The sequence below is a fragment of the Coenobita brevimanus genome, chromosome 60 (assembly GCF_032717465.1).
Source record: "Coenobita brevimanus isolate Jiangsu-jjx chromosome 60, ASM3271746v2, whole genome shotgun sequence".
NCBI lineage: Eukaryota > Metazoa > Arthropoda > Malacostraca > Decapoda > Coenobitidae > Coenobita > Coenobita brevimanus.
In genome coordinates, this window is record NC_137013.1 from 37,745,478 (window position 1) to 37,772,326 (window position 26,849).

General features: G+C 40.8%; 1 protein-coding gene across 2 annotated transcripts; it reads left to right on the forward strand.

The window, feature by feature from the left end:
* The first annotated feature begins 151 nt into the window (after positions 1–151).
* Spf45 (splicing factor 45) lies at positions 152–25,944 on the forward strand. Of its 2 annotated transcripts, none has more exons than XM_080275028.1 (10): positions 152–230; positions 522–641; positions 9,510–9,629; positions 12,410–12,527; positions 13,878–13,959; positions 17,457–17,539; positions 18,518–18,642; positions 20,735–20,968; positions 23,077–23,251; positions 24,079–25,944. In XM_080275028.1, the coding sequence occupies exons 2-10, from the start codon at positions 528–530 to the stop codon at positions 24,183–24,185; spliced, it is 1,158 nt and encodes a 385-aa protein (XP_080131154.1). In that variant the 5' UTR covers positions 152–230; positions 522–527; the 3' UTR covers positions 24,186–25,944. The 2 variants fall into 2 exon arrangements, with proteins under 2 accessions (XP_080131154.1, XP_080131155.1); XM_080275029.1 differs by having other exon boundaries at positions 18,521–18,642.
* The last annotated feature ends 905 nt before the right edge of the window (positions 25,945–26,849 follow it).

Sequence of the window (26,849 nt, forward strand, 5' to 3'; positions counted from 1 at the left end):
TAACCGTAGGAGGATATGGATGGTAGACTTCACATGCAAGTATACAATAAAACAGTTGTATGAGTATAATAAGCTTAATTATTTAGCTATCTGAAATAGCATTTTAAGAGCTTAATTACTGGATGGTAATTAGATACACGAACCCTCACATAAACACAACATGGATCAGTGTTCAGCCAAAGTACTACGATTTTGTTTTTGATATAGTCTGAATGGGAAACTGAGGAGCAGTAAGTAGTCTGATGATAGTCAGATAGTGGTGCATTACCTATCACCGATATTGATTCAACGCTGAACATGAGGGTCAAAATGACTTATAATTTACGAGACGTACTGTAGCACCATTTCCATAAACATGCAGAACTAACCATATAGCCTGCAGTTAGGAAATATAGAGCTGTATGTTTTGAGGTAATAGTATAGGCCTATACACATCTGTTAATTGTCAATAAGTGGTGCCACTGGTCTACATTACCTTTATGCAGTCGGTAATTTTGTCAATTTTCCGTTTAACCCTACAGGTCATCATGTCTCTCTACGACGACATAGACACTGACAAAGCTTCAGGGGCCTCGGGCTGGGCGTCGGGTATCAAACTCATGCATAACCAACTAGCATTCAAGAAAGCAACGATTACAGCGGTAAGTAGATCAGTGGTATAAGTGAAATAGGAGTTCAGTGGTGTTCCCAAATTTTATGGCTATCATTTCAATTTGTCTACAAATTGGAAGGTCCATTGTAGTAATATATATAAACTGTCAGTGATTACTAATATGTCAGTTATGCGAAATTCAACGTTCCTAAGTTTCCATGATCTGTTGTCTTTTTTTATATTTAAGTATTTCATTACACTGTATTACAGATAATATTTTATTTTACTTTTATGATATGGGGTATTATATCTTTTTATCATTTTAATAATTGGCATAGATTTCACTTTTATTTACCTGAATTGTATAAGCATAAAAGTGCTGAAGTACGGACAAACCCCGGTTTAACGATGCAGTTGGTTAAGTAAAAACTCATCACTAGGCGGGTTATTGTATATCGGGACCAATTTAAAATGTTAAATATAAGGATGCGTTTTTTAACCTTGGGCTTCCCCCCAACCAAGTCCTAAACCTATCCAGATGAGTCCAAAAAAAAGTTTAAAGCCAATCTAAATGGTCTAACAGCTGTAAAAGAAACTAACCGAAGCCTAACACCTATAAATACTGTAACTCACTAGCCCTAGCATGTGCAGCACCCTTACCAGACATGATCACACTTATTGAGACCAAAATTCACACAAAATCACACTCCACACATGATTAGTACCGTGAACCGGGGTGAATTCGGACACGGGGTGGCTTCGGACGAAATTTGCATAAAAAGATTAAATGCTACGCAGCTGCTAAACGAAGAAAGATATCGCATATCTTTAAACTGGATAATGTTCCATAGGTTTTGTAAAATGTTATGTATAATTATCTTTTTAAAATATTATTTTCCACTGGTGAATATATTGTAATAAAGACAATGCTATTTTTTGGTGAAAAAATGAAAACGGGAAAACTTGGTCTGGTGTGAACGAATCATAACAAACCGCACGCTTATACACATTTAGAGGTTTACTTTAACGTCTAACTTGAAGATTGGAACAGAGAAAGGGTTAAAATCTGCAATTTAAATGTATGTAAACATGACATGAGTGAATGTGTACGCATTTTTGGGATTTAAAGGGGTGACTTCGGACAATGGATATTTAAAGGGCTGAGGTCAGACAGCATATCTAATTTGCTTTCTTTATATGTAATAAAACATATTTTGTACAATGTACATAGTCTGCATGCTTATCTTTGTTTTTGCATTTATATAACAGATGATGTGTGAGATGAACTAAGCCACAATGCCTCGAAATTACAAGAGAGTGAGTGTATCTACCAGTGATGGTAGAAGACACTATACGGTGGAACGCCGTGGCAGCCTTTTAGAGTGTGCTAGTGCAGACGTACGTGATGGAAAGTTAAGTGTCAGACAGGCTGCTAAGAAATATGATGTTTCTAAAAGTACTTTACATGACTATATGACAAAGAAACATGTAAAAAAACCAGGTGGACAAACTGTCTTTACTCCAGAAGAAGAACTACATATTGTGAACCGAGTCACTACACTGGGAGAATGGGGTCTGCCTATTGACACTTTTGAACTGCGAATGTTAATAAAGTGCTACTTAGACGAACGTGGGATTACTGTGAAACGCTTCAAGAACAATTTTCCTGGAACTGATTGGAGTTCGTGTTTTTCTGTTGCGCCACAAAAACAAACTGGCTCAGAGGGTATCTCAGAATATTAAAGTTGCACGTGCTAAAGTCGGTCAATTGAAATCAATCAATATTTTGATAATCTTGAAAAAACACTGAAAGATGTGCCTCCTAGTAACATCATTAACTATGATGAAACCAATCTCTCTGATGACCCAGGAAACAAGAAAATCTTAGTTCGCCGAGGTACCAGATATCCAGAGGGTAATGAACCACACAAAATCCAACATCTCCATCATGTTCTCTTGTTCCGGATCTGGAAAGATGCTTCCACCATATGTGGTGTACAAGGCAGTAAACCTGTACAACACTTGGACAGAAGGTGGCCCTTCAAATGTGCGATACAACAGGACAGACAGCGGGTGGTTCGACAGTAATACGTTTGAGGACTGGTTCTTTAAAGTTGGATTACCTCATGCAAAACGTCAGGACGGCAAAGTAGTGTTCATAGGGGATAATTTAGCTAGCCACCTTTCTCTGTCTGTTGTGGAAGCTTGTGAGGAGCACAACATTGATTTTGTTTTATTGCCCCCAATTCTACACATCTCACCCAACCCTTAGATGTTGCTGTCTTCCGTGCAGTGAAAACTCATTGGCGTAAAATTCTAAGTGAATTCAAAACATCAAGTATTGGAAGAAGAAGTGTATCCCTTCCAAAATCAGAGTTCCCAAAGCTTCTAGGACAACTGCTCAATAGAATAAGTGATAATATTATGAAGAATATCATGAATGGCTTTCGCAAGTGTGGGATAACGCCACTTAACCGACAGGAGGTACTAGCTCGTCTACCACAACACACTGATTCCAGTACTGATACCGGTACCACTGTTACTTCAGAGATTAACACTGATACCGGTACCAGTACCAATGCCTCATCTCAAGCATCTACCTCGGGTTATGCAACAACCCCACATGTACCTGCAAGAAATTCAAGTGCCAGTAGTACCACCGGTAGTGATTTTGCATCACATTTTGATGAGTCATTGGTCAGTGTTCTATCGGAAATGCGATATGGAAAGAAGCAATCATGCCAGAGGAAGAGGAAACTAAAAGTGCCTGCAGGCAAGAGTGTAACAGCTAAACGACTAAGGAAAATGAGAGAAGAGGGAACTGTAAGCACAGATTCTGAGTCATCCAGTACTGGTACCGGTACTGCTGCAATACTTAGTGAAGTAGAGCTCCCTATCATAGATATGGATGGTGAGGACCTGCAAATACAGCCAGTGAATCAAGCAGAAGATTCTCCTGGAAGCAGCAGGGGCAAGTAATGATGGGACACTTGAGACACAAGAATTAGAGGCAAGTACCAGCACTGATGGGACAGCTATGACGCAAGCAACAGTAACAAGTACTGGTACCAGAACTACAACTGAGACAGCAGAGACAGATGTAGGGCCAACACGTAATCCTAAGCTACATGACTGGGTGATTGTACAACTTTCAGATAAGACAGGAAAGAGGAGGAAGTATTTTGTTGCTATTGTCATTGATGTATAGACATTGAAAGTTAGGTTCTTAAAACATGTAAGAGGTACAAAGAATGTGTTTGTAACTTCTAATGTTCCAGGTGATGAAATGTGTGCCATAGACGAGTCAGACATAGTAATGTACTTACAGGAGCCAATCCTGGACAAACGAGAACGTATGATTTTTGATCTAGATGTTACCTCATGGCCACAGTAAGTCATTGTGTGATCTCTTAGAATTCCAGTTGTTCACTTTGTTGTAATATTTCTAGTTATTGTGCCTTATTCTTGTCATATTTCTAGTCTGTTCTTGAAAATGGAGAAGATATGATTTTCAATCTTTATGTTAATTCATGGCCACAGTAAGTCACTGTGATCTCATAGAATGGCATTCGTTCTGTACCGGTATTTATGTCACATTTCTAGTATGAGAAGAGATATTATTTAGTTTAATTGGTTTTGTGCAATGTGAGAACACATATTATTTAAGTTACCATATGGTACCGGTATGATATCCTTATAGTTTGTCCCCACTCCCTCCTCTTGTTCCTCATCTACTCCCCCCTTCCATTCCTAACTCCTCCTGTTTCTCCTTCCCAAGCTCCTTCTCTCATTCCTTCCGAAGCTCCTTCACTCTTTAGCTCTTTCCTTCCCTATCTTCTGTTCCTCCATTCCAAGTTCCCTTTAATTAGGCATTTAAATAGCCGGCACGCTTTAAACCGTCCGTCAGTCACAATCGTGCCTTTAAACCTGCGCATAGCGTGGGAATGTACCGTATTTATGTCACATTTCTAGTCTGAGAAGAGATATTATTTAGTTTAATTGGTTTTGTGCAATGTGAGAACACACATTATTTAAGTTACCATATGGTACGGTACCGGTATGATATCCTTATAGTTCGTCTCCACTCCCTCCTCTTATTCCTCATCTACTCCCCCCTTCCATTCCTGACTCCTCCTGTTTCTCCTTCCCAAGCTCCTTCACTCTTTAGCTCTTTCCTTCCCTATCTTATGTTCCTCCATTCCAAGTTCCCTTTAATTAGGCATTTAAATAGCCGGCACGCTTTAAACCGTCCGGTCAGTCAGTCACAATCGTGCCTTTAACCTGCGCATAGCGTGGGAATGTACTCCCTATAATGTATATGTATAATCAACTAAACTGGGGTTGTAAGTCAATGGAAAATTTATTTTTTCATCTATTTTTGCTATATATCACTACTATTTACTTGTAATTGTTCTGTATTTTTGTATTTTTTTCAGCAATTTTTTTAAAAGTCGCGCAGTGTCCGAAGACTCCCCAGAACTGTCCAAACATTCAGCTGAGCTACTAGGGGCCCATTTCAGTGCATTTCTAATGAGTGTCCGGGGTCACCCCAAGGCAGTCCGAAGTCTCCCCAGTCCGGGGTGACCTCGGACACCTATAAAATATTTTTCTACGTCTAGATGGAGATTCTGAGATTATCTAGCTCTTAGATGCTTACAGGTTATTGGCTCACGTACGTATGTAATACTTAACATCAGTATTTTGGCCAAAATAAATTGTGTCAGGATGAAAAAACCTTCAAAATCGTACGAAGTCACCCCGGTTCACGGTATCTTTGCCCTACTCACGGCACTGCCGGGACACAGTTAAAATGAACTACAATAGCAGCTTGTGTAATGTTGGTGATGCAGCATGATGCGGGGAAGGCGAGCCTAAGAGAGTTCCTCACTCAGAGACGGCCAGTGCGAGAAGGACGATATAGGTGCATGCAGGGTGAGTGATGGGTGCAGGGACTGCTTGAGCATTTCTGCGCCTCTTGGCAGGGGGGAGGGCTCAGCTGGCCCTGGAAAAGCACATGATTAAAACTTTTGGCCCATCACTCCTGGATGAAAGATCAGAGGACCCATCGTTAAACCGGGGCTCAGCCATCATTAGGCGGGGTAAGGTGGTATTTCTGACCCCATCACTAATCTGGGGTATCACATATAGGGATATCATATATCGGGGTTTGCCTGTATATAAATAGAAAACAGTAAGAAAAAGCAGAAATACAGTAGGTGCACAATTTAATGATCTAATTCAGCCAACCCTTATTCTGTTATCTCAGATTTTCCGCAAAATCAAGTTTCATAACCAAGATTCAGTAAAAAGGAAGCTTTTCTGGTATTTTGAGGTACTTTTTGCAAACTCCTTGAAGCCAGTGGTCAAGCCGAGTTCCTGACAGTGCGCACCTAAACCTAGCAGACTATGCTAACTCTCAGTGCTACACACGGCAAGCCATAATCAATACCCCCACTTAAATGCATTATTGTGCACATGTTAACAATGATGTAAACAGTACTGACTTAGTAATAAAATATCCAGGCATAGTAAGGTGAGAATAGTAGTGTACCAAATAATGTAGTATAGTAAATAGGGATAGTAAACTACAGTAAAGCCTACCTCCAAAAGTAGGGGTTCTGCACTTGTCGCAGAAATATGCCTGACAATGGTAGCGATACTGGTCCCCCAAACTTGTGTCAGGCCTGGTTGTGATTAAGCCTAGTCACTGTCAGAGTCACCCTTCATCAGCACTTGAGGTGGTACAGGGGTGACAGAGGGGCTGGGGAGCATCAGGGATGGCGCTCCACCATCTCAGTTATAGTCTATCTATCTATCTATAGCCCGACGCCCTAATCCCGCAAAGGGTGGCTGCAGACAAAACGCCTCCAAGTCGCTCTGTCACCCACCATTTGACTACCCTCCCCCCAACTCACCCCCCCCTCCCTCATATACCTCTCAACTCCATCCCTCCACCTCATCCTCGGTCTACCCCTCCCTCTCCCTCCCTCCACCTCACCTACATACACCCTCTTAGTCAGTCTTTCATTCTCCATTCTCTCCACATGTCCAAACCACCTCACAAGTAACTCATATCCACTGCTCTCACTCTTGACTTGTTCCCGTCTTGCAAGGTTCATGCCTCACTTCCATACGTCAGGGTAGGGATCACAATACTATCATGTAGTGACTTCTTAACTTCCATACTCACCTCCCTATTTCTCATCACTGCTTTCAGTGAACCAGCAACCTTCCTTCCCTGCTGTACTCTTTCATGCACTTCATCCCCCAAAGTTCCAAATTACTCATCACACTACCCAAGTACTTGAATGTACCCACACTCTCTATATCCTCACCATCCAATCTCACTGTACATTTTGTGACTTCATTCCTCTCAAACACCATAACTTTACTTTTGTTTACATTAACTTTCAGCTTCCTCCTGCTACACACTGTCCCAAATTCATTCACCAAACCTTGCAACTCCCATTCATCTTCACTCAACAATACTGTATCATCAGCAGACAGCAACACCGGAATCTTCCAAATCTCACCCTCATTCATTAGAGCCACCTCAACATCCACTGCCCTACCCTGCACCTCCTTTACTACCCCATCCATGTATATATTAAACAGCCATGGAGATATCACACAACCCTGTTTCAGTCCCACATTGCGATAAAAGAACTCACTCAGCTCACCATCCACTCACACCGTAGCCCTAGTTCCTTTGTACATACTCTTCACAGCATTCAACAATTTCCCATCCACTCCATATATATTCTTAATACCTTCCACATACCTTGCCTATCTATTTTGTCATAAGCTTTCAGTTATAGTAATCCCTTAATTATCTGATGTAATAGAGCCAAAGGCATGTCTGGGTAATGGCAATGTCCAGATAATTAACAGTATACCCCTTCTATACTTAGACCCTGCTGATACCCAACCTCCAACCTATATCTAATCTAGTTGTACAGTACCTTTGACAGTGTTTTCTGGTCATTCAGGCATATCTAGACATCAAAACACATAGGAATATCCAAGTAATGCTAAACATGAAGAAAACCATGAAAAAAAAATTGTAAACCAAGAAACACCATACCAATACACTATTGTATGTAGAGTACCCCTCCTAATTTTGGCACTGTTTTCAGGTCAACCTGCCATATTTAGACATCAAAACACACCAATATCCAAAGTAATGCTAAACACCAAGAAAACCATGGGGGAAAAAAAAAAAAAATGAAAACCAAAAAAACACTTTGCCTACACACCACTGTATGTACAGTACCCATCCTAATTTTGGCACTGCTTTCTAGTCAGTCTGCCATAATTAGGCATCAGAACACCCATAGGATTATCCATATTAATGTTAAACACCAAGGAAACAATGCATAAACAACAAGCATCCACAAAAAACCTTAGGACGGTTGGAATATCAGTTATCTAACACCAGTGATAACTGCTCCTGGGCCACAAAAAAATTCCACAGCCAAATATGCCACAGGAAATTGGTTAAATTGGTATAAATGGTATAGCATCATCTTTGCTGGTGTTTATACTGTAAGATAAGCTGATAAAAACACTGAAAACTGGTGAGTAAAAGTACAGAAATGCATTGAGAATATATATATAGTGTTTGAGAGAAAAACTTACCTTCATATAACTTCCCACCATCCTAGTGCAAAATTTTGCTAGCACCATCCAAGAGTTAAGCACATGTCTAGATGCAGAATTTCATAAGCTTTCATGTGGTCACTTCAGAATTTTGATACAACCAATAGTAGTTGAATAAATTAAAAAATAAAATAAATAAAAACTCACGAGTCAGTGCTATCAGCGTGAAGGAGGGGAGGGACTGAAGGATTGAGGGGGGAGCTGGGAGGGTATGGAGGAGGGACGGGAAGGGGTGAGAAGCGAGGTTGTAGGTAGGATTTTCACCCTTCTGTCACGAGGTGGATGAGGGCTTTTACTGTACATTTACTCATAGCTTGTGGTCTGTTAGATGTGTGGTGGCCATTAGGAAACAAAACTCATGGTGACTGGGCGACTTTGGACGTTTGGTAGAGGGGCGGACGGCTGCTGCCACCAAACATGTACACATGGCTTGTGGTCTACATTCAAAGAATGGTGGCAGTTGGGAAAGACTTAGCCAGGTGGCTGCGAAGTGCAGAAAATATGAAAAGCATTAAAATTACAATCTTGCTCACGCAAAATGCTAAGGCTTCAAAGATGATTAAGCCAGGGCCATGATTCTTGGGTGAAATGTTCCACTGGATTACCAGTATATACTGTAGTGTAGAAATGACTTTTAGTATCAAAACTCACTTCCAGTTGCTGGCAGTGCCACCTATAAATTGTACCTTGGCTGGGCCATTCTGGGAATTTCAAGTCCCCTAGCTCTATAGTGGGTGGATGGAATCAAGTGAAACTTTGCATGCTTATAGACATTGAGTACTACTTGATCTGCTTAGGGCTGGCCATCGTCATCTGCCGACTTGTTCCTGTCTTTCTTGTCACCTTTTATTACTCTTCTTTCCATTTCAGGCGGCTTTACATTGAGTGACAAGCCTATTGGTTTTCTGTAAGCCAGGAAACCATTTACAGTGCTGGGTGGTAACCATATAACCAACCCATATATGTTCCCTACTTGTCAACAGGTGAGTTGGCAAAGGGTTAATATCCCTCCTCGTAAAACAACTAACTGAAAGTCAAACATCCACACCTTATGGGATTAGGGCATCTGGAGATGGATAGATAGACTAGTCATGTGCCTTAAATGTTTTATCTCAGTAGTCTTGTGTTGTGCCCCATGACACAGTTTGCCTCAATAATATACAAGGGTACCGAGGTGTAGTGCTCAGAATAAATCCCAAAGAAAGAAGTATTACGAAAAATCCCAAACCATTTAGAATATGACTCATACTCTCCACAGCCAAAGAGAGACCAAGTAAGGCGTGTGGTGGGGACCAAGCTGCCACCGGTCATTGACCTCAAGAGCCGCCGAGAGGAAGATGAAGCATCCCCACAGGGTGCCTTTTTTCCAGGCCAGAAGGTCAGCAATAAATTGTGCATACATTTATGTACTTGTTTGTGTATTGTTTTCATAATGTGGTGGTGGTGAGAGTCAAGGTTCAAATGAAATGGAGGAATAAAAGAAGGGAAAGCCAGGAGGAAGTACTGTAGTTCATACAAGGGAGGTGGAAAGGTTACAAGAGGATGGAAAAAGGGCAGATTATAAGAGAGAAGTGGAGGATCGATTGGGTAAATATGATTTGGAGCAGACGGGGAACATGGAAGGTGTGTGCCAGATATTCACAGAAGAAATCTGTGCAGCATGTGAGGTGTTGCGTGGGGTGAAGAGAAGACAGAAGGGGGTGCAAGGAACAGCATGGTGAAATGAAGAGGTGAGACAGGCTGTGGCATAAAAAAAAGAAAGCATATAGTGAGTGGATGAAAAACAGGGGTGTGGAGGAAGTTGAGAGATGGAAGAGAGAGTTATATGTAGAGAGGAAGAGAGAGGTGAAAAGCTTAGTAAGAGAGTGGATGAGGAATTTGGAAGGAATTTGAGTGTAAAGTGGAGGAAATGTAAGAAAATGTTCTGGAAAGAGGTACAGAGAGTTAGACAGGGTGTTAAAGAGGTTAGTCGGGGAGTGAAAGATAAAAATGGTATATTACTAATGGAGAAGGGTGAAAAAGTGAGCAGATGGAGAGAACACTGTAAGGAATTGTTGAACATAGAGAATGAAAGTAATGCGAGTACAAGTGGTTGGGGAATGGCTAGGAGAAGGAGGGATATGAGAAGAGAGGAAGAAATCAGTAGGATAGAAGTTGTGGAATCAATGAAGAAAGTCAAAATGAGGATAGCCTCAGGAATTGATGGAGTGTGTGGTGAAATGCTGAACTATGGGGGAAAGATAGTAGAATGGATGTGGAAGATAAGCAGATTGGCATGGGAGGAAGGTAAAGTCCTGGCGAATTGGAAGTCGGGTATAATTATTCCCCTGTACAAAGGAAAAGGGGAGAAAGAAGTGTGTGGTAATCGTAGGAGCATTTGTCCTCTTAGTGTAATAGGAAAAGTGTGTGGTAGGATACTTATTGACAGAGTTAGGGAAGTAACAGAGGAATTGGTTGGAGAAGAAGAGGGAGGTTTTAGGAAGGGAAGAGGTTGTGTAGATCAGATATTCATTCTTAGGTCTTTAGTGGGAAGGTTTCCAGAGAAGGGGAAGAAGTATGCAGCCTTCATGCATTTGGAGAAAACAATGGACAGGGTTGATAGACAAGGATTGTGTAAAATGTTAAGAATATATGGAGTAAATGGGAAATTGCTGAATGGTGTGAAGAGTATGTATGAGGGGTGCTAAGGCTTCAGTGCATGTGAATAGTGAACTGAGTGAATTTTTCTATTTGAAGAGTTGGATTGAAACAGGGATGTGTCATGTCTCCATGGTTGTTCAGTCTCTATTTGGATGGGGTTATAAAAGAGATACAAGATAGGGCAATGGATGTTGGAGTGGCCTTAGTGAGAGAGGGCAGTGTTTGGAAACTCCCTGTACTGTTGTTTGCAGATGATACTGTTTAATTGAAGACGAAGGGGAGCTGCGAGGCTTGGTGAATGAGTTTGGGAGGGTGGGTAAGAAATGGAATCTTAAGGTGAATGTAGGGAAGAGTAAAGTGATTTTCTTTGTGAGAAATGGTTACTGAATGTTCAGTGAGGTTGGATGAGGAGGAAATGGAAAATGTGAGTGCATTTAAGACTAAGTACTTGGGTAGTGTGATGAGTAAGGATGGAAGTTTAGAGAGTGAAGTGCTTGAAAGTGTACAATAAAGAAGAAAGGTTGCTGGTTCTTTGAAAGCAGTGATAAAGAACGGAAGTGAGCATGGAAGTGAAAAAGTTACTACCTGACAGTATTGTGATACCATCTCTAACATATGGAAATGAAGCTTGGACCTTGTTGGAGGGACACAAGTCAGGAGTGAGAGCAGTGGAAATGAGTAATTTGAGAGGAGCATATGGAGTCACATGGAGAGACAGACTGACAAATGAGGAAGTGAAGGAGCATTGTGGTGTGGATGTGGATGCGATGAGAAACATTAGGAGAAACACACTGTGGTGGATTGGCCATTTGGAGAGGATGGGGAGCGAAAGACTGACGAGGAGAGTGTACAGCATATGAGTGAGGTGAAGGGGGGGAGAGGGAGGGAGAGGCCAAGGATGAGATGGAGCGGAGAGGTATATGAGAGAGAGAGGTGTGAGCTGGGAGCAGGGCAGTGAAGTGACGTTGAACAGGGCGACATGGAGGTGATTCATTTGTGATCACCCCTTATGGGATTAAGGCATTTGGCAATAGATAGATAGATAGATTTTCATAACTGATACATCTTCAGGAAACAGGATAGTCAAGCAAAATATATATGATACAGTACAATACTGTGCAATGAGTTCATATTAAAAGTTGTTTAGTTTTTCATTATCAAGATGCTGGTGAATTATGGCTTACTTTTCACATAAAGTTATTTGTACTTCAAGATAAAGATGTTTTGAAGTTTGAAATAAGTTTTTTGTATCTTTAATCCCACAGTTTAAAACTTAGAACATTTATTACAGTACTTAAAAGGTGTTTCACATAAAGTAGTATTTTTGCCTGCCAGCATCTAAGATTGGAAATGGTATCTTCCTGTACCTGTTGCTAAAAAGATCAGATACTGTAGTGTTATGCCTGTTCTTAATTAAATGATGACAAGAAACAGTGCATTACAGTATACTGTAGTAGAGATTAAGACAAATACCTAGTTTCTAATGCTTGATTACTTTTGATGCGTGTGTGCGTCTAGGAGTTTGGACGGACTAGTACTGGAACATCACCTTATGTTGGTTCTAGTGATCCAGAGTGGAAGTTTGTAAATGAGTATGACCCACTGTGGCCCAACGACTATGAGAAGGTGGTTAAAGGTTAGTTCAGTACAAATACTTGTAGGTGAATTCATCATGATATACAGTATAGGGACATGTTTTATCTAAGAAAGTTATACACTTGGGCTGGTATTCTCCTCAGGTAAGGAAGCTCCCTAACACCTATTCCATATATGAGTGGTTAATGTACTATTGTACATTATTAATACAGATTATGGCTATTCTGGAAGGATTTATGTAACACAGAGGAGAACAGTAAAGTGTAATAAATAAAATAAATTGTGTAAGAAAGGTGTTAGGAAGCTTTCTTAACCAACAAGAATATGAACCTTGGTTTCAGTGTCTGTGAGGGTATAGTGAGAGTTAATGTGGAGACTACAGCCATGAATAATGTATTGTTCAGGAGTTAATAACTTGTGGAAAAATATAGTAAATAAGGAGGCTCTGGAGTTATTCCCCCTTCACCTAATTTTTTCCCATGGTTTAGTGGGCAATTAAGGCGCTCCAATCGGATTGAGGCGGTGCAGGTTTATGTCCAAGGGATGGTTGGGGTTCACTGCTCACTTAATGCCACCCAGGGATGAGTGAGGTTGGTCACTCTCATCTTAAATATCAGGACCAATTTGCCTAGCCCAGGGCTCCTATGCTCCTCATGGGGCAGTGTAGGATTGGGTGATGGATGAATGGATGGAAATTTGAAAATGGAAGTACCTGTAGGTAGCAGTGAATTGAATACTTAAAGATAAAAGCTGTGGGAACATGTAGAACAGAATCCACTTACCTTTGATGCTGGGAATAATTTCTTCACGTATGTCAACATTTCATCAGTGACTGAAAAAAATTATGTTCATAATATTTGTACCCCTAATTTTACCACCATAAGGTCAATGGTTCTTAGCAACAAACTGAATTCTTACGAGTATTAGAAACATGAACCACGTAACGTAAGTTTCCTTCATTGATGAAGGATTAATAATTTATATTAGACATTACTTCCTTCATAAATAAGAGGTTTTTGGTAAATATCGATAACTGGAACAGTTTGAAGGTGAAAAACTTAAAGTAGTTTTTCTTCACCTGTCATTGCTGGATATTGTTTGTTATTTGTAAACACTAGTCTTACATGTAGTGTTTCTTCACCTGTCATTGCTGGCTATTGTTTGTTATTTGTAAACACTAGTCTTACATTTTAGGAGTAAAGTGTTTTATGAATACTGTATTTTCTCATCATTTTACCCACTGTAAAAAAAAAAAAAAAAAAAAAAAAAAAAAAAAAAAAATTACAACTACTTTGTATTTCTTGATCACAATATCCTACATCTATCCATAGCCCAATGCCCTAATCCCGCAAAGGTTGGCCACCTACATACAGTATATATTTATTTATAGATATGAGAGAGAGGAGGGACAGAGAAGAGGAGGAAACGAGACTAAAAGAGAGAGAGGAGCGAGAGAAGAAAAGAAGAGACAGGTTAGTATATCTTAAGGATTATGCTAATCAGCTGCAGAATTATCTTTATCTTCTTTTTGTGTGTACTAAAAAAAAATTTGTATTCTTTTGAGAAGAGTTTGAAACAAATGGTTTCAGTGGCTGTACAGGTTGCTGCAAATTACTGTACATGATTAATGCAGCCTGAAAATTATTTGAGTAATACACCCTGTGTGCTATGTGTATCATGGTAGTTAATATCGTATGCTAAATTGGGGTTTTAAGTCTCCTCCAGTTTGGTCTGAATATTATTAACAGTCAGGGGAACAGAGCAAGAATATTTATCTTGGCTAATGTGCATTTAGTAGTATTCAGTTTTTTGTGATATACTGTAGTCTTCAAACTTGGGGACCTGGAATTGGAATTGGAATTGTAGGGGGACTAGCTCCAAGCCAATAAGTGGCTATATGGCACTAAGAAAGGTAAAGATACAGTTAGATGAGATGGAGGATAAGGAGTCTAGATAGAAGGACGTAATGCTGGATGTGGAAAAAGTTGGAGAGTCGCCTAGATAATCAGTGAGACCTGAGGGTGAGGAAAACCAGAAAGAAGTGGAAAGGTTGAAAGACAGTCCAAGAGTGTCACAGGACAGTCAAGAAAGAGATGGCTAACAGTTAGGGGACAAGAACGGTGTGGAAAGAATGGAGGAGGGTCACTACTCATCAAATAACCATGAGTGAGGTGAGTGTGGCCGAGACAGAGGCATGCTAAAGCTGTTTCCCACCTGCTATTGCGGTGGTTGAGGTGTGCCACAGTAAAACGGAAAATTCGATGGAGTGGAGTTTGTTGTTGGTTTCAGAGTCAGAGGTAGATTAACAGTGCTCATGGGAGAGGCAAGTGAGGACGGGGTAGCAACCTGAGGCAGGAATGGGACGTGAAGATGGTGTGGGGGAAAGAGTGAGTCAACTGTTTCACTATTAGGGATGCCTGCATGGCTAGGGATCCAGCAGAAGGTAACAGACATCTTCCGGAAAGAAAAATGAAAGAGCCACATATGAATTTGGTTGACAGGAAGGTGAGAGTAAGATGAGGACTGGAGTAAAGCAAGAGTACTAAGAGAGTCGGAGAAAATTACAAAAGATATTGATGATAGGCATGGAATGGTATTCAAGGCAAAAGGGATAGCATATTGTTTAGCTGTCAGGGTAGTGGTAATGGGGGGAAGAGTGCTTTGAAATGGGGGGAAGAGTGCTTTGAAAGGAACTGTCGGGAAAAAGCACTGCAAATCCTACATGATCAGGAAACTTTAAACCATCTGTGTAGATGTGTGTGGTAGAAGAGTGACAGTGGTTGTGATCCAGAAAAAGAGAATGAAGAGCAGTGGAAGAGAAAGAAAAACTGGGGCAGGAGAGGAGGGAGGGGCATAACTGAAGTCGAGGCAAAAGCCAGGAAGGGAAAGCAAGGGAACGAAGGGGAAGGATAGGCGGAAAGGTAAAAGCAATGGTTGACTTGAGAGAGGGGACCCGGAACGGGAAGGATAGTAAAAGACGTGTGAGAATGAAAAGAGGTGGAAAGAATGGGAGAAGGACGAAGTAAGATGTGAGACGGAAACTAGAGGAGACAAGAGTAGATTTTAAGGCAAAAAAGGTTACGGCGATAAGAGAGGGGAAAAAAAGCCTGTTTCGGCACACAGACTCAAAGCACGGGTGGAACGAAAAGCACCTGTAGCGAGTTGGAGACCTACATGATGAATGGAGTCTAGTTTGGCGAGGGTGCACGGGGAGGCAGAAGAATAAACCTGGCACCCATAGTCGAATTTGGATTAAATGAGAACGGTGTGTAAGTAGAGGAGAGTAGTACGGTCTGCACCCCACTTGAGGTGGGATAATATTTGGAAGAGACGAAGACGTTGAAGAGTAGAATATTTCAGAGAGACAATATGAGCATTCCAGTTTAAATGGATATAAAAGGTAAGGCCTAGGAAAGTGGTTGAGGGACAGAAGGGAATGATTGTGCCATATAAGAAAAGGGGGGGCTGAGGAATGGAACGTTATGTGTGAATGTCATTGCACAGTTCTTGGAAGAAGAGAACCGAAAACCATAAATAGCCCAGCCAAAAATGGCATCCATGGCGGATTGGAGACAAAATTGTAAAAGGGTAAATGAGTGTCAGCAGCATAGGTGGCAAAGTCGTTAACATACAGAGAAACTGAAACAGAGGGAGGCAGGGAGGACACAATATTATTGATTGCAATGCGAGAGTAGTACTAAGCACACAACCATGGGGATCATCATACTGAGGAAAAGCATGGGAGGGATGGCCATTGAGGCAGGCATGAAACATTTGGAAAGAAAGGAAATTTTGTAAGAAGATGGGGATGTTACCTATAAGTCCAAAGGATTTGATGAACAGGAGGATGTTATATCTCCAGGCCGTATCGTAAGTCTTTTCGAGGTCAAAGAAGGTAGCAATAACCATTTTGTGAAAAGAAAAACTTGGAGACCTAAATACCGTGCTTACTATGCATCTGAATAGCTGATGCAAGTTCTCATTTTACAGATACTGATCTTGTGTAAACATTTTCTTTTTAACCCATGTCATTCGGGTGTCATGTATAGATGATCGCCTGGCGACATCCAGGTAGCACGTATACATGATCTAGTGTTTCGCGGCATTGTTTACCACCACAGACAATCACTGGCATCCCTCCTGCAGGCATCCCAGTCACGCTTCAGTTACCTGCCTACCTCCGTCATGGATAGACCTATGCAAAAAGATTTCTTTGTGTCCGGTGAGATGTCAGCCAGCCTGCCTCAAGGTCGTTGCCATAGTGACCTCACTCCCATGCTCACACCACCGCATGCTTACACCACACTTCTCAAAGCCCACACAGAAATGGTGTTTGTGGTTGATTGCAGTATTCTGAAAGTATTTTTTTATTGTGGATGACTACCATAAACTTTACTTGTGCCACACATACAGACACGACCACAAAAAACACGAAAAGTTATCTTACTTCCAAAGGCTCTCTTTCTGACTGTACGCATTACCAGGACAGTCTGAGGTCGTCAGCTTGAAGTCGAGGGATGGATAAGTATTTTGACACTTAGTTTTTTATTTTTGGCCAAGTATTAGCTGAGATATTATGGTTTTAAAAAATGGTGATTTTCCAGAAATCCCCGGCTGGGGGAAGGGTCAGCGGAAATAAACACCGGACACCACGGGTTAAAGGAGTTATACTAGCAGTTTTCTTAAACATTCTTATAAGTTTCATTACTGCACTTGGCTGTACTGTTATTTTCCCAAATGTGAATTGTTCATTCTTTCAGTCTGTTGGCATATTTTTTGTCATGTACTAATTGTGACAGAGGTGTTATTCAACTACAGACCTTACTTATTTAAAGGGATAATGAAGACCATATCAGACCCATCCAGTTTGACATCCCTTGCTGAAGCTAAATGTAATTATTTGAAGATAGCAAGAATAAAGAACAAATGTCATTGGATAGAAAGGCTTAATATTATTTTTTTAATACAGAGCCACCAGCGAAGAGGCATCAGGGTTTGCTAGGCTACGAGACCCTGAAGAAGAAGAGGAGGAGGAGGATCGACCTAGGAGAGGTGAGGAAGGGAGGGAGGGAAACTGACATTTTTTCCTGGAAAATGGTTTGTGGCAAGTGTATGTGAAGTGCATCTGGAAAAAATCACATCTTGAAATTGTGCAGACATTTAGGCATGTGAGGAACCAGGAATCCAGGGCCTTGAATGATGTGTGATGAGTGTCAGGCTCATTTCATTGTGCTTGCTGTGAATAGTTGTCCCCCTTATATAATTTCTTTTTCCTTATTTCCCAGATCTTACCTCAACCTGTCCTTAGGTTGGAAAAAAAGATGATGATGATGATGATGATATGATGAGGTGAAGGTGGATTGTGAAAGGCTTGAACAGGAGTGCATGAATGTATGGACCATTTCAATGGGTAGATATGTTACCAGCGTTCCTTTTTGAGTTCCTCTTCTTCTGTTTCTGGATCCTACCTACCCCATTTATTAATGAGAAATTCAGTTAGGATGGGGATTGTGGGGTAGAAGATAATGTTAAGAGTACAATATTGTGAAAAATTATGGAAATGAGAATAATGATCACCTTTATATAAGAGAGGCTCTAGATGAGTGAAAAATTAATGTGAGGTTGGTGAAGTTGTGAGTCAGTTAGTTTAATTGCAAAATGTGTGTAAAGTAAGTCTTTCATTTATGTTAGGTACTTTTTCCAAATTATCACAACTATTCATATAACCATTCCTGCAAAGCAGAGGAAATTGTTAAGCCAGTTTTTTATATTGCAGTAGAGTTGCACTACTTTTTTTTTTTAAATACTTATATATTGAAGGATATAAAAAAGAGGGCAACATAAAACAAGGACATACTTTATATTGTATAGGAAAATTTGAAAAACAGATTAGTGATCTAAAAGTAGGATGAATTAAGTTGGTAAAGACTCCAGGAAGCACTACAAAGCCTCTTGTGTCACCTAAAATGTGGCCTGTAGCTAGTTACCACAACTTTAATAACTATTGACCTGATTTGACTTGACCCACAGCAGCTGGGGCAGCCATTGCACCACCAGCATCACTCGGATCAGATGACAGTCCAGCTAGAGCAGCCAACTTCACCGGGATAGGTAGCACAGTGGCGGCTAAGATCATGGCAAAATATGGCTTTAAGGTGACTATGACAGTTTTACTCTCACCTGACTGAAGGCTGCCACCTCGGCGTATTGAATAATGAGCTGTTGTAGGAGATGGGTACTGTAGTAAATTATGTTGCTAGCTATGAAGAAATGTTGAGGAAATGATGTATGGATGTAGTATTATCATATTTTCCCACTAAATAAGTTTATATTTGGCTAAAAATGGATGCAGATCCCTGCCAGGTGCAGACTGACTGACTTTTGCTGCCTCCTTACCTAATACCAGTACTGTGCTACCATTCTACTACTAGACAAAAAGAGATGAAAGCTTTACTGAATTCCACCCCAGTACCTCCTCACCAGCAACAAATCAGTGTCTACTTTCTTCCTCTCTATCTTCCACATCAACCCTTTCTCAGTGCTCCATGATCCCAGTTCTTTCCATCTTTAACCAACTTCCATTTACTGTATCTTCTGATGATTTTGATACTGCCTCAGTTGCTTGCAGCCTTTATTACCACACATTTTAAAACCTTCTCTCACACTGTACCCTACCAGCCACCAGTACTAGTGAAGAACTGCACCCATAAAAATGACTGATATCTAGACACAACTTGCCAGTATTGAAGTACAGTTGATACATTTGTGCTTTCTGTTGGGTAGTCATACACACCATACACCACCATGCAGGCTCTTATTGCATACAAATCCTTCCACATTCACTCATAGAGACTTCTGAGTCACTTTTTACATTTCAGATCTGAAAAGAAATTTCATGACTATTAGTTTTCATCCATCATATAATTAATCCTTTTTATCCCATCCAGAGTGTAGGGGCTCAACTTTCACGTGATAAATTTTCACATGTTCTGATATTTGGCATTTTCAGCATCTTAAAACTCCTCCTACCATACACTTGGTCATATAACTATGCACTGCAGTGAATACCTATTTTTGTATGTCATTCATTCTGTAGCTTTCTTATATATATATTGCTTGCTTCATTTATAATTCTTAACACCAACTACTGATCCCATTATATTTCATCCCTATTTGCAGTCTAGGATGTTTGCAGACAAAATATCAGTGAAACAGTATTTAACCTCTAAAAGACGGGCACCGGAATGTTTTGACATATGCTCAGGATGGACATAATCAGCGGGTGCGATACGGTGGGGGGTTGTGGGGTGATGGTGGGGGGTTCTGGGGTGGTGATGGGGGGTTGGGTGGTTGAGGAAGGTGGGGGGTGGGGGTGGGGGGTAAGGTGGGGGTGAGTAAGGGTGGGGGTAGCAGTGGGGATTGGAGGGATGGGTGGTTTGGGGGGTGTGGGGGTTTTTAGGAGTGTGGGGGTGGGGGTGGGGGAGGTTAGGGGGTTAGGGGTGGTGGGGATAGGGAGTGGGGTGTGGTGGGGGGATGTGGAGGAGTGGTTGGGGGGATGGGGGGATTGTGGGGGGCATGGAGGGTGGGCAGTGGGAGGTTGGGGATGAGGGTTAGGGGTGCTAGGGGGCAGTAGGGAGGGTTGGGGGGGTGGGGGGAGTTTGGGGGCAGTGGAGGTTTGGGTGGGTGGGGGAGGTGTGTGGGTTTGGTGGTAGGGGGGTGGGGTGGGTGAGATGGGTTTAGGGGGGTGGGGGGGGTGACCGGATATGCAGACACCTGTCTTTTTGGCCCTGGTACCCTCAGACAGCATATGCGACACCCATCTTGTAGGGGTTAAGCAAGACCTGATTTTAGTTCTTGACTGAAATGTTAAAAGTACAGCAAGCACAGCAAAACTGTATAGCCCCCACTCCACAGCAACAGAATCTCTGACACTTAGAGCCCTGCAGCTTATAAAAATACTGTACAGTAGTTAGCTCTAAACCCTGTGTAAAAATACTGTAGTTAGGCCTAAAATTTTTCTGTAACAGTTGTTAGGAAGTGGTTTTGATCAAAACTAATTCCTCCACTTCATCCATCCTAGAGAATGGTTATACCAAGACCACTGACAGTGGGTTGTGGAATGGAGAAAATAATAATCTTGCTTCAAAACAAGGAAGTGAAGATAAGGTATTCAGTACTGGTATTAGTACCTTAATACAGAAAGCAGCCTTAAATGAACGGTAACAATTTTTACTTTTTACACACCAGGAAGGTCAGGGTTTGGGCAAAAGCGAGCAAGGTATTGTTCGTGCCCTGGAGGTAGAGAAGACAAGCAAACGAGGTGGGCGTATTGTACTAGAACGTGAGGACTCTCCAGGCCCACCTAGCATGCCCCCTCCCACTGCCATGCCCCCTCCGCCTCGTCCTGTCCAACAACCTGAGAAACCAGAAGCCAAGATGGCGCACATTCTCAGAAATCCCTCCAAAGTGGCGCTGCTCAGGGTCAGTAAAATTGATTGTTTATTACTATTATTATTATTAGTGTATTCACTCGATGTAGTGCCACTTTCGGGTGCCTGCCCTTTCCTCTCTTCCTTCTTTCCATCCTTCCTCTTCTGTCTTTCTTTCCTTCATTCTTTCCTCTTCCTTCTTTCTACGAGTGACTCTACACTGAGTGGCATGACAAATGGTTTCCTGTACACCAGGAAACCATTTACTATGCTGGGTGGTAACCATATAACCATATTATGGTGCCTGGTAGTTTAGTGGGCAATTAAGGCATTCCAGTCTGATTGAGCTGGTGCAGGTATATCCAAGGGGTGGTTGGGGTTTATTGCTCAAGTAATGTCACTCAGGGATGAGTGAGGCTGGTCACTCTGATCATTAATGGCAGGACCAACTTGCCTAACCCTGGACTCCTCCACTCCTCGTGGGGCAACATAGGATTGGATGATGGACGAATGGATTACTACTGCTATTATTATTTTATTACACTTATTATTTTATTATTATTGCTATTGTTATTGTTGTTGGTATTCTTGTTAGAATTATTACTCTGCCTTTTTCCTTCTGTTTATATACTGACTGAATTATATTACAGTAACTTAATACTATAGCAGTGTAAGGAATACCTTTAACACTTTTGCAGTCTGTCCCCCCTGCAGCCAGCAGAACCCCTCTGGCTTTTCCCCCACTTCGCACTCCTTCCCTCCCTCCTCCCCTGCCGCATGCTGGAGTTTTTTCTTTTCATATCATTTTTTCACTCCAAAATATTTGGATTAGTGGATTGGTTTTTTTACGGTTAGAAAGCTGAGGCTTTGTAGAATAAGGTGAAAGAAAAAAGAAAGTGATATTGCATAAAGTAAAATAGAAAACAGAAAGTGATATTGCATAAAATAAAATAGTTATGGTGAGTTGGGAGCAGGGCAGTGAAATGGCGGGGGACAGGGCGACTTGGAGGCGATTTGTTTGTGGCCACCCCAAATGGGATTGAGGCATCTGGCAATAGATAGATAGATAGAAAATAGTTATGATGAATATAAGTTTAAAGAGTACATAGTAATGTTTATACCAAATCTGCACGCTCGAGTTTTTTCTATTCTGATCATTTCATCACCCTGAAATATTTGGATTATCAGATTTGTTTTTATACTATTAGAAAGCTGAGACTTTGTAGAATAAGATGAAAGAAAACAGAAAGTGATATTGCATAAAATAAAATAGTTATGGTGAGTACAAGCTGAAAGAGCGCATAAGAATGTTTATACCACTTTTTTACAAAGCGTTTATTGGTGGTAGGTGGGGGTGCCCACCATCCACTCACTTGATATAGTGCTGCTTTGAGTGTCTGCCTTTCCTCTCTTCCTTCCTTTCTCTTCTGTCATTCTTTCCTTCATTCCTTCCTCTTCCTTCTGCCTGTGGGTGACTTGACACTCCCTCCTCATTCTTTTCTTCATTGTTTCCTCTTCCTTCTGGCTATGGATGACTCTACGTTGTGACAAGCCAAATGGTTTCCTGTACACCAGAAAACCATTAACTATGGTGGGTGGTAACCATATAACCAAATTATGGCACCTGGTGATTTAGTGGGTAATTAAGGCACTCCAGTCAGATTTAGCCTGTGTAGGTGTATATATATATATACAAAGGGTGGTTGGGGTTTATTGCTCATGTAATGCCACTCAGGGATGAGTGAGGCTGGTCACTCTCATCTTAAATGTCAGGACCAACTTGCCTAGCCCTGTGCGTCTACACTCCTCATGGGGCAACATAGGATTGGATGATGGATGGTTGGATGGAATGTTGGTCACTTCAATTTTCCTATGAATGAAAATAGTATCACCGAACTGGAAATTCAGTCAGGCAGATATCGGACCAAATTTCAGGATGCTAGACGCAATTCCTGATTTATGATGAATATTTCTTTGTCTGGACGCTGATCTAAGTCTAAAGAGCTGGTTGGACAAAGGTTGGATGCAGATCCGTGTCCAGAGACTGCAAAATTGTTAACTGTTACAGTTTCATAACACCAAAGTAGATTTTCTTGCTTCCAGTACATCATATACAGTTTTATCCTGTTGATCTCTTCAGTAATGGTATTTGTCTTGCAGAATATGGTGGGTCCTGGGGAGGTTGATGATGAGCTAGAACCAGAGGTGCGAGAAGAGTGCAACGGCAAGTATGGAAATGTTGTGCAGGTGGTGATCTTTGAGATACCCAAGGCTGTGCCTGATGAGGCTGTCCGCATATTTGTTGAGTTTCAGCGTGTGGAGTCTGCTATCAAGGGTAAGTTGTGGGGTTAGGAGTCTGGTAAGTTAGGGCTTGAGTTACAGTGTGTTGAGTCTGCTGTGAAGGGTAAATTGTGGGGTTAGGAGGAGTTGGGTAGGTAATGGTATGAGATACAGTACAGTGTCTGGTCTGGTATTAAAGGTAAGTTGTGAGATGAGGAGTCAGGTAGGATATGGTTTGAGTTACATTTTGTTGAGTCTGCTGTTACGGATAATTTGCGAGATGATGAAAAATGGGGTAGGTTATGGAGTGAGTTCCTGTGTTGAGTCTTCTTTATGCCCTTTGCAGTAGCTTGTGCATTTGGCTATTTATCCCCACCATTATTTCGTATTCACATTATTTCGTATTCACATTATTTCGTATCCTATCCACTCTCTGTACTCCACATCCATTATTGTCCTCCCCTATTAGTGTATGAGTCCTAATTTATGCCTCTATATATGAAATTGCCATACTTGGTATTGCATATCTACATATTCTGTATCACATGGTGAGGATGTCATTAATAAAGGCTTGTTATTCAAGCTAAGCAGAAGAATTTGTTCAACCAAGAAAAATCTTGTTACATACTTCAAAAACTACTTCAAGTATCCATTGCACTGCTCTTGGTACACACTGAAAATTTATTTAGGGTAATGCCAAAGGATTTTTTGCAGTGGAAAAAAAATACTAACAATGAAAGGGATAAGGGTTAGAAAGAGTGGAGTAGGGTATGGAGTGATTGAAGAACTACACCTGGTTGATGAACAGTAGAGGCCATTGCTACTTCATAATGTTTAATTACTGGTATTAACAAAATTTACAGTTATCTGCCTTTCTTGCAGCTGTGATTGACCTGAATGGGCGTTTCTTTGGAGGACGTCAAGTAAAGGCGGGGTTCTATGACCATGAGGACTTTAAGGCATTCAAACTAAATGAAAAGTGTGACTGAGTGGCGATTTAGACTGTTATAAGGCTCAGACTTGGATTTACTGAGAAAAATATACAAAATGTAATGGAGCTGGTTCCTGTGGAAAAGGATGAAGACAGTACTGTACATTGTCCTCATTATAAGTCATCTTTTATTATGTTCTTTTTTAAACTGAAGTCCACAGTAAATTACTGACAGTTGCCAGATAGTTTCCAATTTTTGTGTATAAAGCAGATTTGCTTGTGTCCCCCAATTTACAGCATAATTTGTGCAGAAAAAGCTGTATTATATTAAACCATCTCTGACTTATATTGAGGGATTCCCATACTTATAGTTTGTCTCATGAAAATGAACTTTGGATATTCAGTTGATCAACTGAAAGTATACAGTATCTGGCTTAGTATGTAATGCAAAGAAAAAAAAAAAGGTGAACCAAATGAAAAGTAGAACACTTTTATATGAATACACGTATTGATTCAAGTGAGAAGAATACCGGTATAGAAGTACAGAGGAAACAAGTGTAACTAGCAAAGATCAATTGATACATTAAACCCATTCAGTCAAAAATGTAATTTTAACTTAGTTCTTGCCACCTCCTGATGATTATATTCAGCTTTGGAGATATTTTCAGCGTGGATTGGTTACATGTAGTCTTACTTAACTCCTTCAAAGTAAGAGGTCTTCCCTAAGCTAAATAAAATCATATGAAGGTAGCAAGAATCTATCCATTCATCATCCACTTCTCTGCCCTGTCAGGAGTGTAAGGTGTGGGGAGCTAGGGCACTCGTCCCCAACATTTAAAATGAGGGTGACCAGCCTCACTTGCCCCTGAGTGGCAATATGTGAGCAATAAACCCCAGCCTTGAATGTAAACCCTTGTGGGCCCCATCTATTTGGAGCACCTTTACCCACTAGACCACCAGGCATTATTTGGTTATGTGATTACCACCCAACATAATTCAGTGGTTTTCTTGGTTACAGTACACAATTGGGCTCGACATCATTGTAGTTGCCTGAAGGCAGCATTACAAACTGAAAAACTTCTGGCTTGAAGAGCTTGAAAAGTTGTATTTTCCTGGCCTTTAGAGGCTCTCTAGTACCTCTTCCTTGACTGTTTATTTAGCATATTATACCTTATCTCTGTTCTGTATGTTATTTTTATATTTTTTAATACTAACATAAATTCCACAAATAATATACAGGAGAATATTAATGTACCATGTGCAGATATAAACTAGTAAGGAAAAGGTGCCAAGGAGTTTCCTTGGTTTTGAGGATACAAGCCTGTTTTATTGTTTTGATATTTGTAGTCAGCAGAGCTGATGCAGTTTAATACTAAAGTTATGATTACAAATAAAAGTTGCCAATACACCAAAGCATAAGTGTGAGTAGAATACAAATTGTATGTCCTGGAATGTTACCTAGTGGAAAGTGTCATGTACAGTTCGCACAGGTTCATGGACATTTGCAAGGACAGTCTAGGGCAGCTGATCTGACAGTGATGTAAAAATCCCCTTCTTGGATGTACATTGTATTTGCATCAGTCACTTGACCAATATCATGCATTTGGAAAATATATTTTTGGCACCATTGTCTGATGAGTTGCAATGCATTACACCTGCAAATGTTAGTGTACAGTATTAACTGAGCCAAGTGTACAATAAAAAACAAACCACAGCAAATAGATATGTTTGTAATTTCTCATTATCATTTTGCTGAATATCCCTTGACCAGGTGAAATGTATAAAAGTACACAGTATTTTAGGAGATTACATGTGAACTGACACCAAATGCCAGTTTGACATTATGGTCATTAAATCTTTCATGATTGTCTAATGTTTTTATTTTATTCCTGAGCTGTCTGGTTGTGTACCAGATTTGATTCACTTAATGACTGTGTTAAATGATAATGATCTTTTAGAAGTGGCTTGAAAGGCCAAGAAGGTGGATGTACATGATGTCTGAGAAAGTGAGGTATTGAAGTTGATGAAGCTAAGGAACTGAGAGATGACAAATGGTTAAATAAAATAAGCATTTGGCCCCCTTTCACTACAGCTGACTGAATGCCTGTCTGACAGGTTTATGGAAAGTGCTTCCAGTATTCTGGAAGCTTGAATGTTGAGTGCAAGAGAGCATGGACTCATTTGATTGGGCAAACATTGGCTAGTATCTCTCTCTCCCCGGACAATACCTCATCCCATCTTGAGGTGGGAAAGGTCTGAATGATGATGAAGGTCATGGATATAATTATTAGGTACAGCCAGGATATTGAAGACTGAAATGGTGCATAAATGACTGGCCTATTTCACTGGGTATGTTGTTGTTAGTTCTTTCACTTTTCTTCCTCGTTTTACTTGTTTCTGGATCCTACCGTGCCCAGTGTGTAGGTGAAAATATAGGGCAGGGTGAGGAGTAGCACGTCCAGACAGCCAAAATTTGCACAATCCAATGGGCCACACTTCCATTCACTCATCATTGAAGACCCCAGAATTCTGGATCTATCTGAAACGCCAAAAACATTCACCACATTCTGTGGATTCACTTAAATGTATCCGATAGATTATAATGATCAACTAAATGTTATTAGGCAAAGGGTACATCATCATCTGCTTCAAATACTGTACTGTTATTTAATTGTCTTTTTTATTCTCTCTGACAAGGACAGCACATTTTCACCCCTGTTTG

Coding starts and splice junctions, on each gene's coding strand:
- Spf45 (XM_080275028.1), top strand. CDS start 528: ATGTCTCTCTACGACGACATAGACACTGACAAAGCTTCAGGGGCCTCG. Junction 18,643..20,734: donor TGGCAAAATATGGCTTTAAG/GTGACTATGACA, acceptor TTTACACACCAG/GAAGGTCAGGGTTTGGGCAA. Junction 20,969..23,076: donor CCAAAGTGGCGCTGCTCAGG/GTCAGTAAAATT, acceptor TTTGTCTTGCAG/AATATGGTGGGTCCTGGGGA.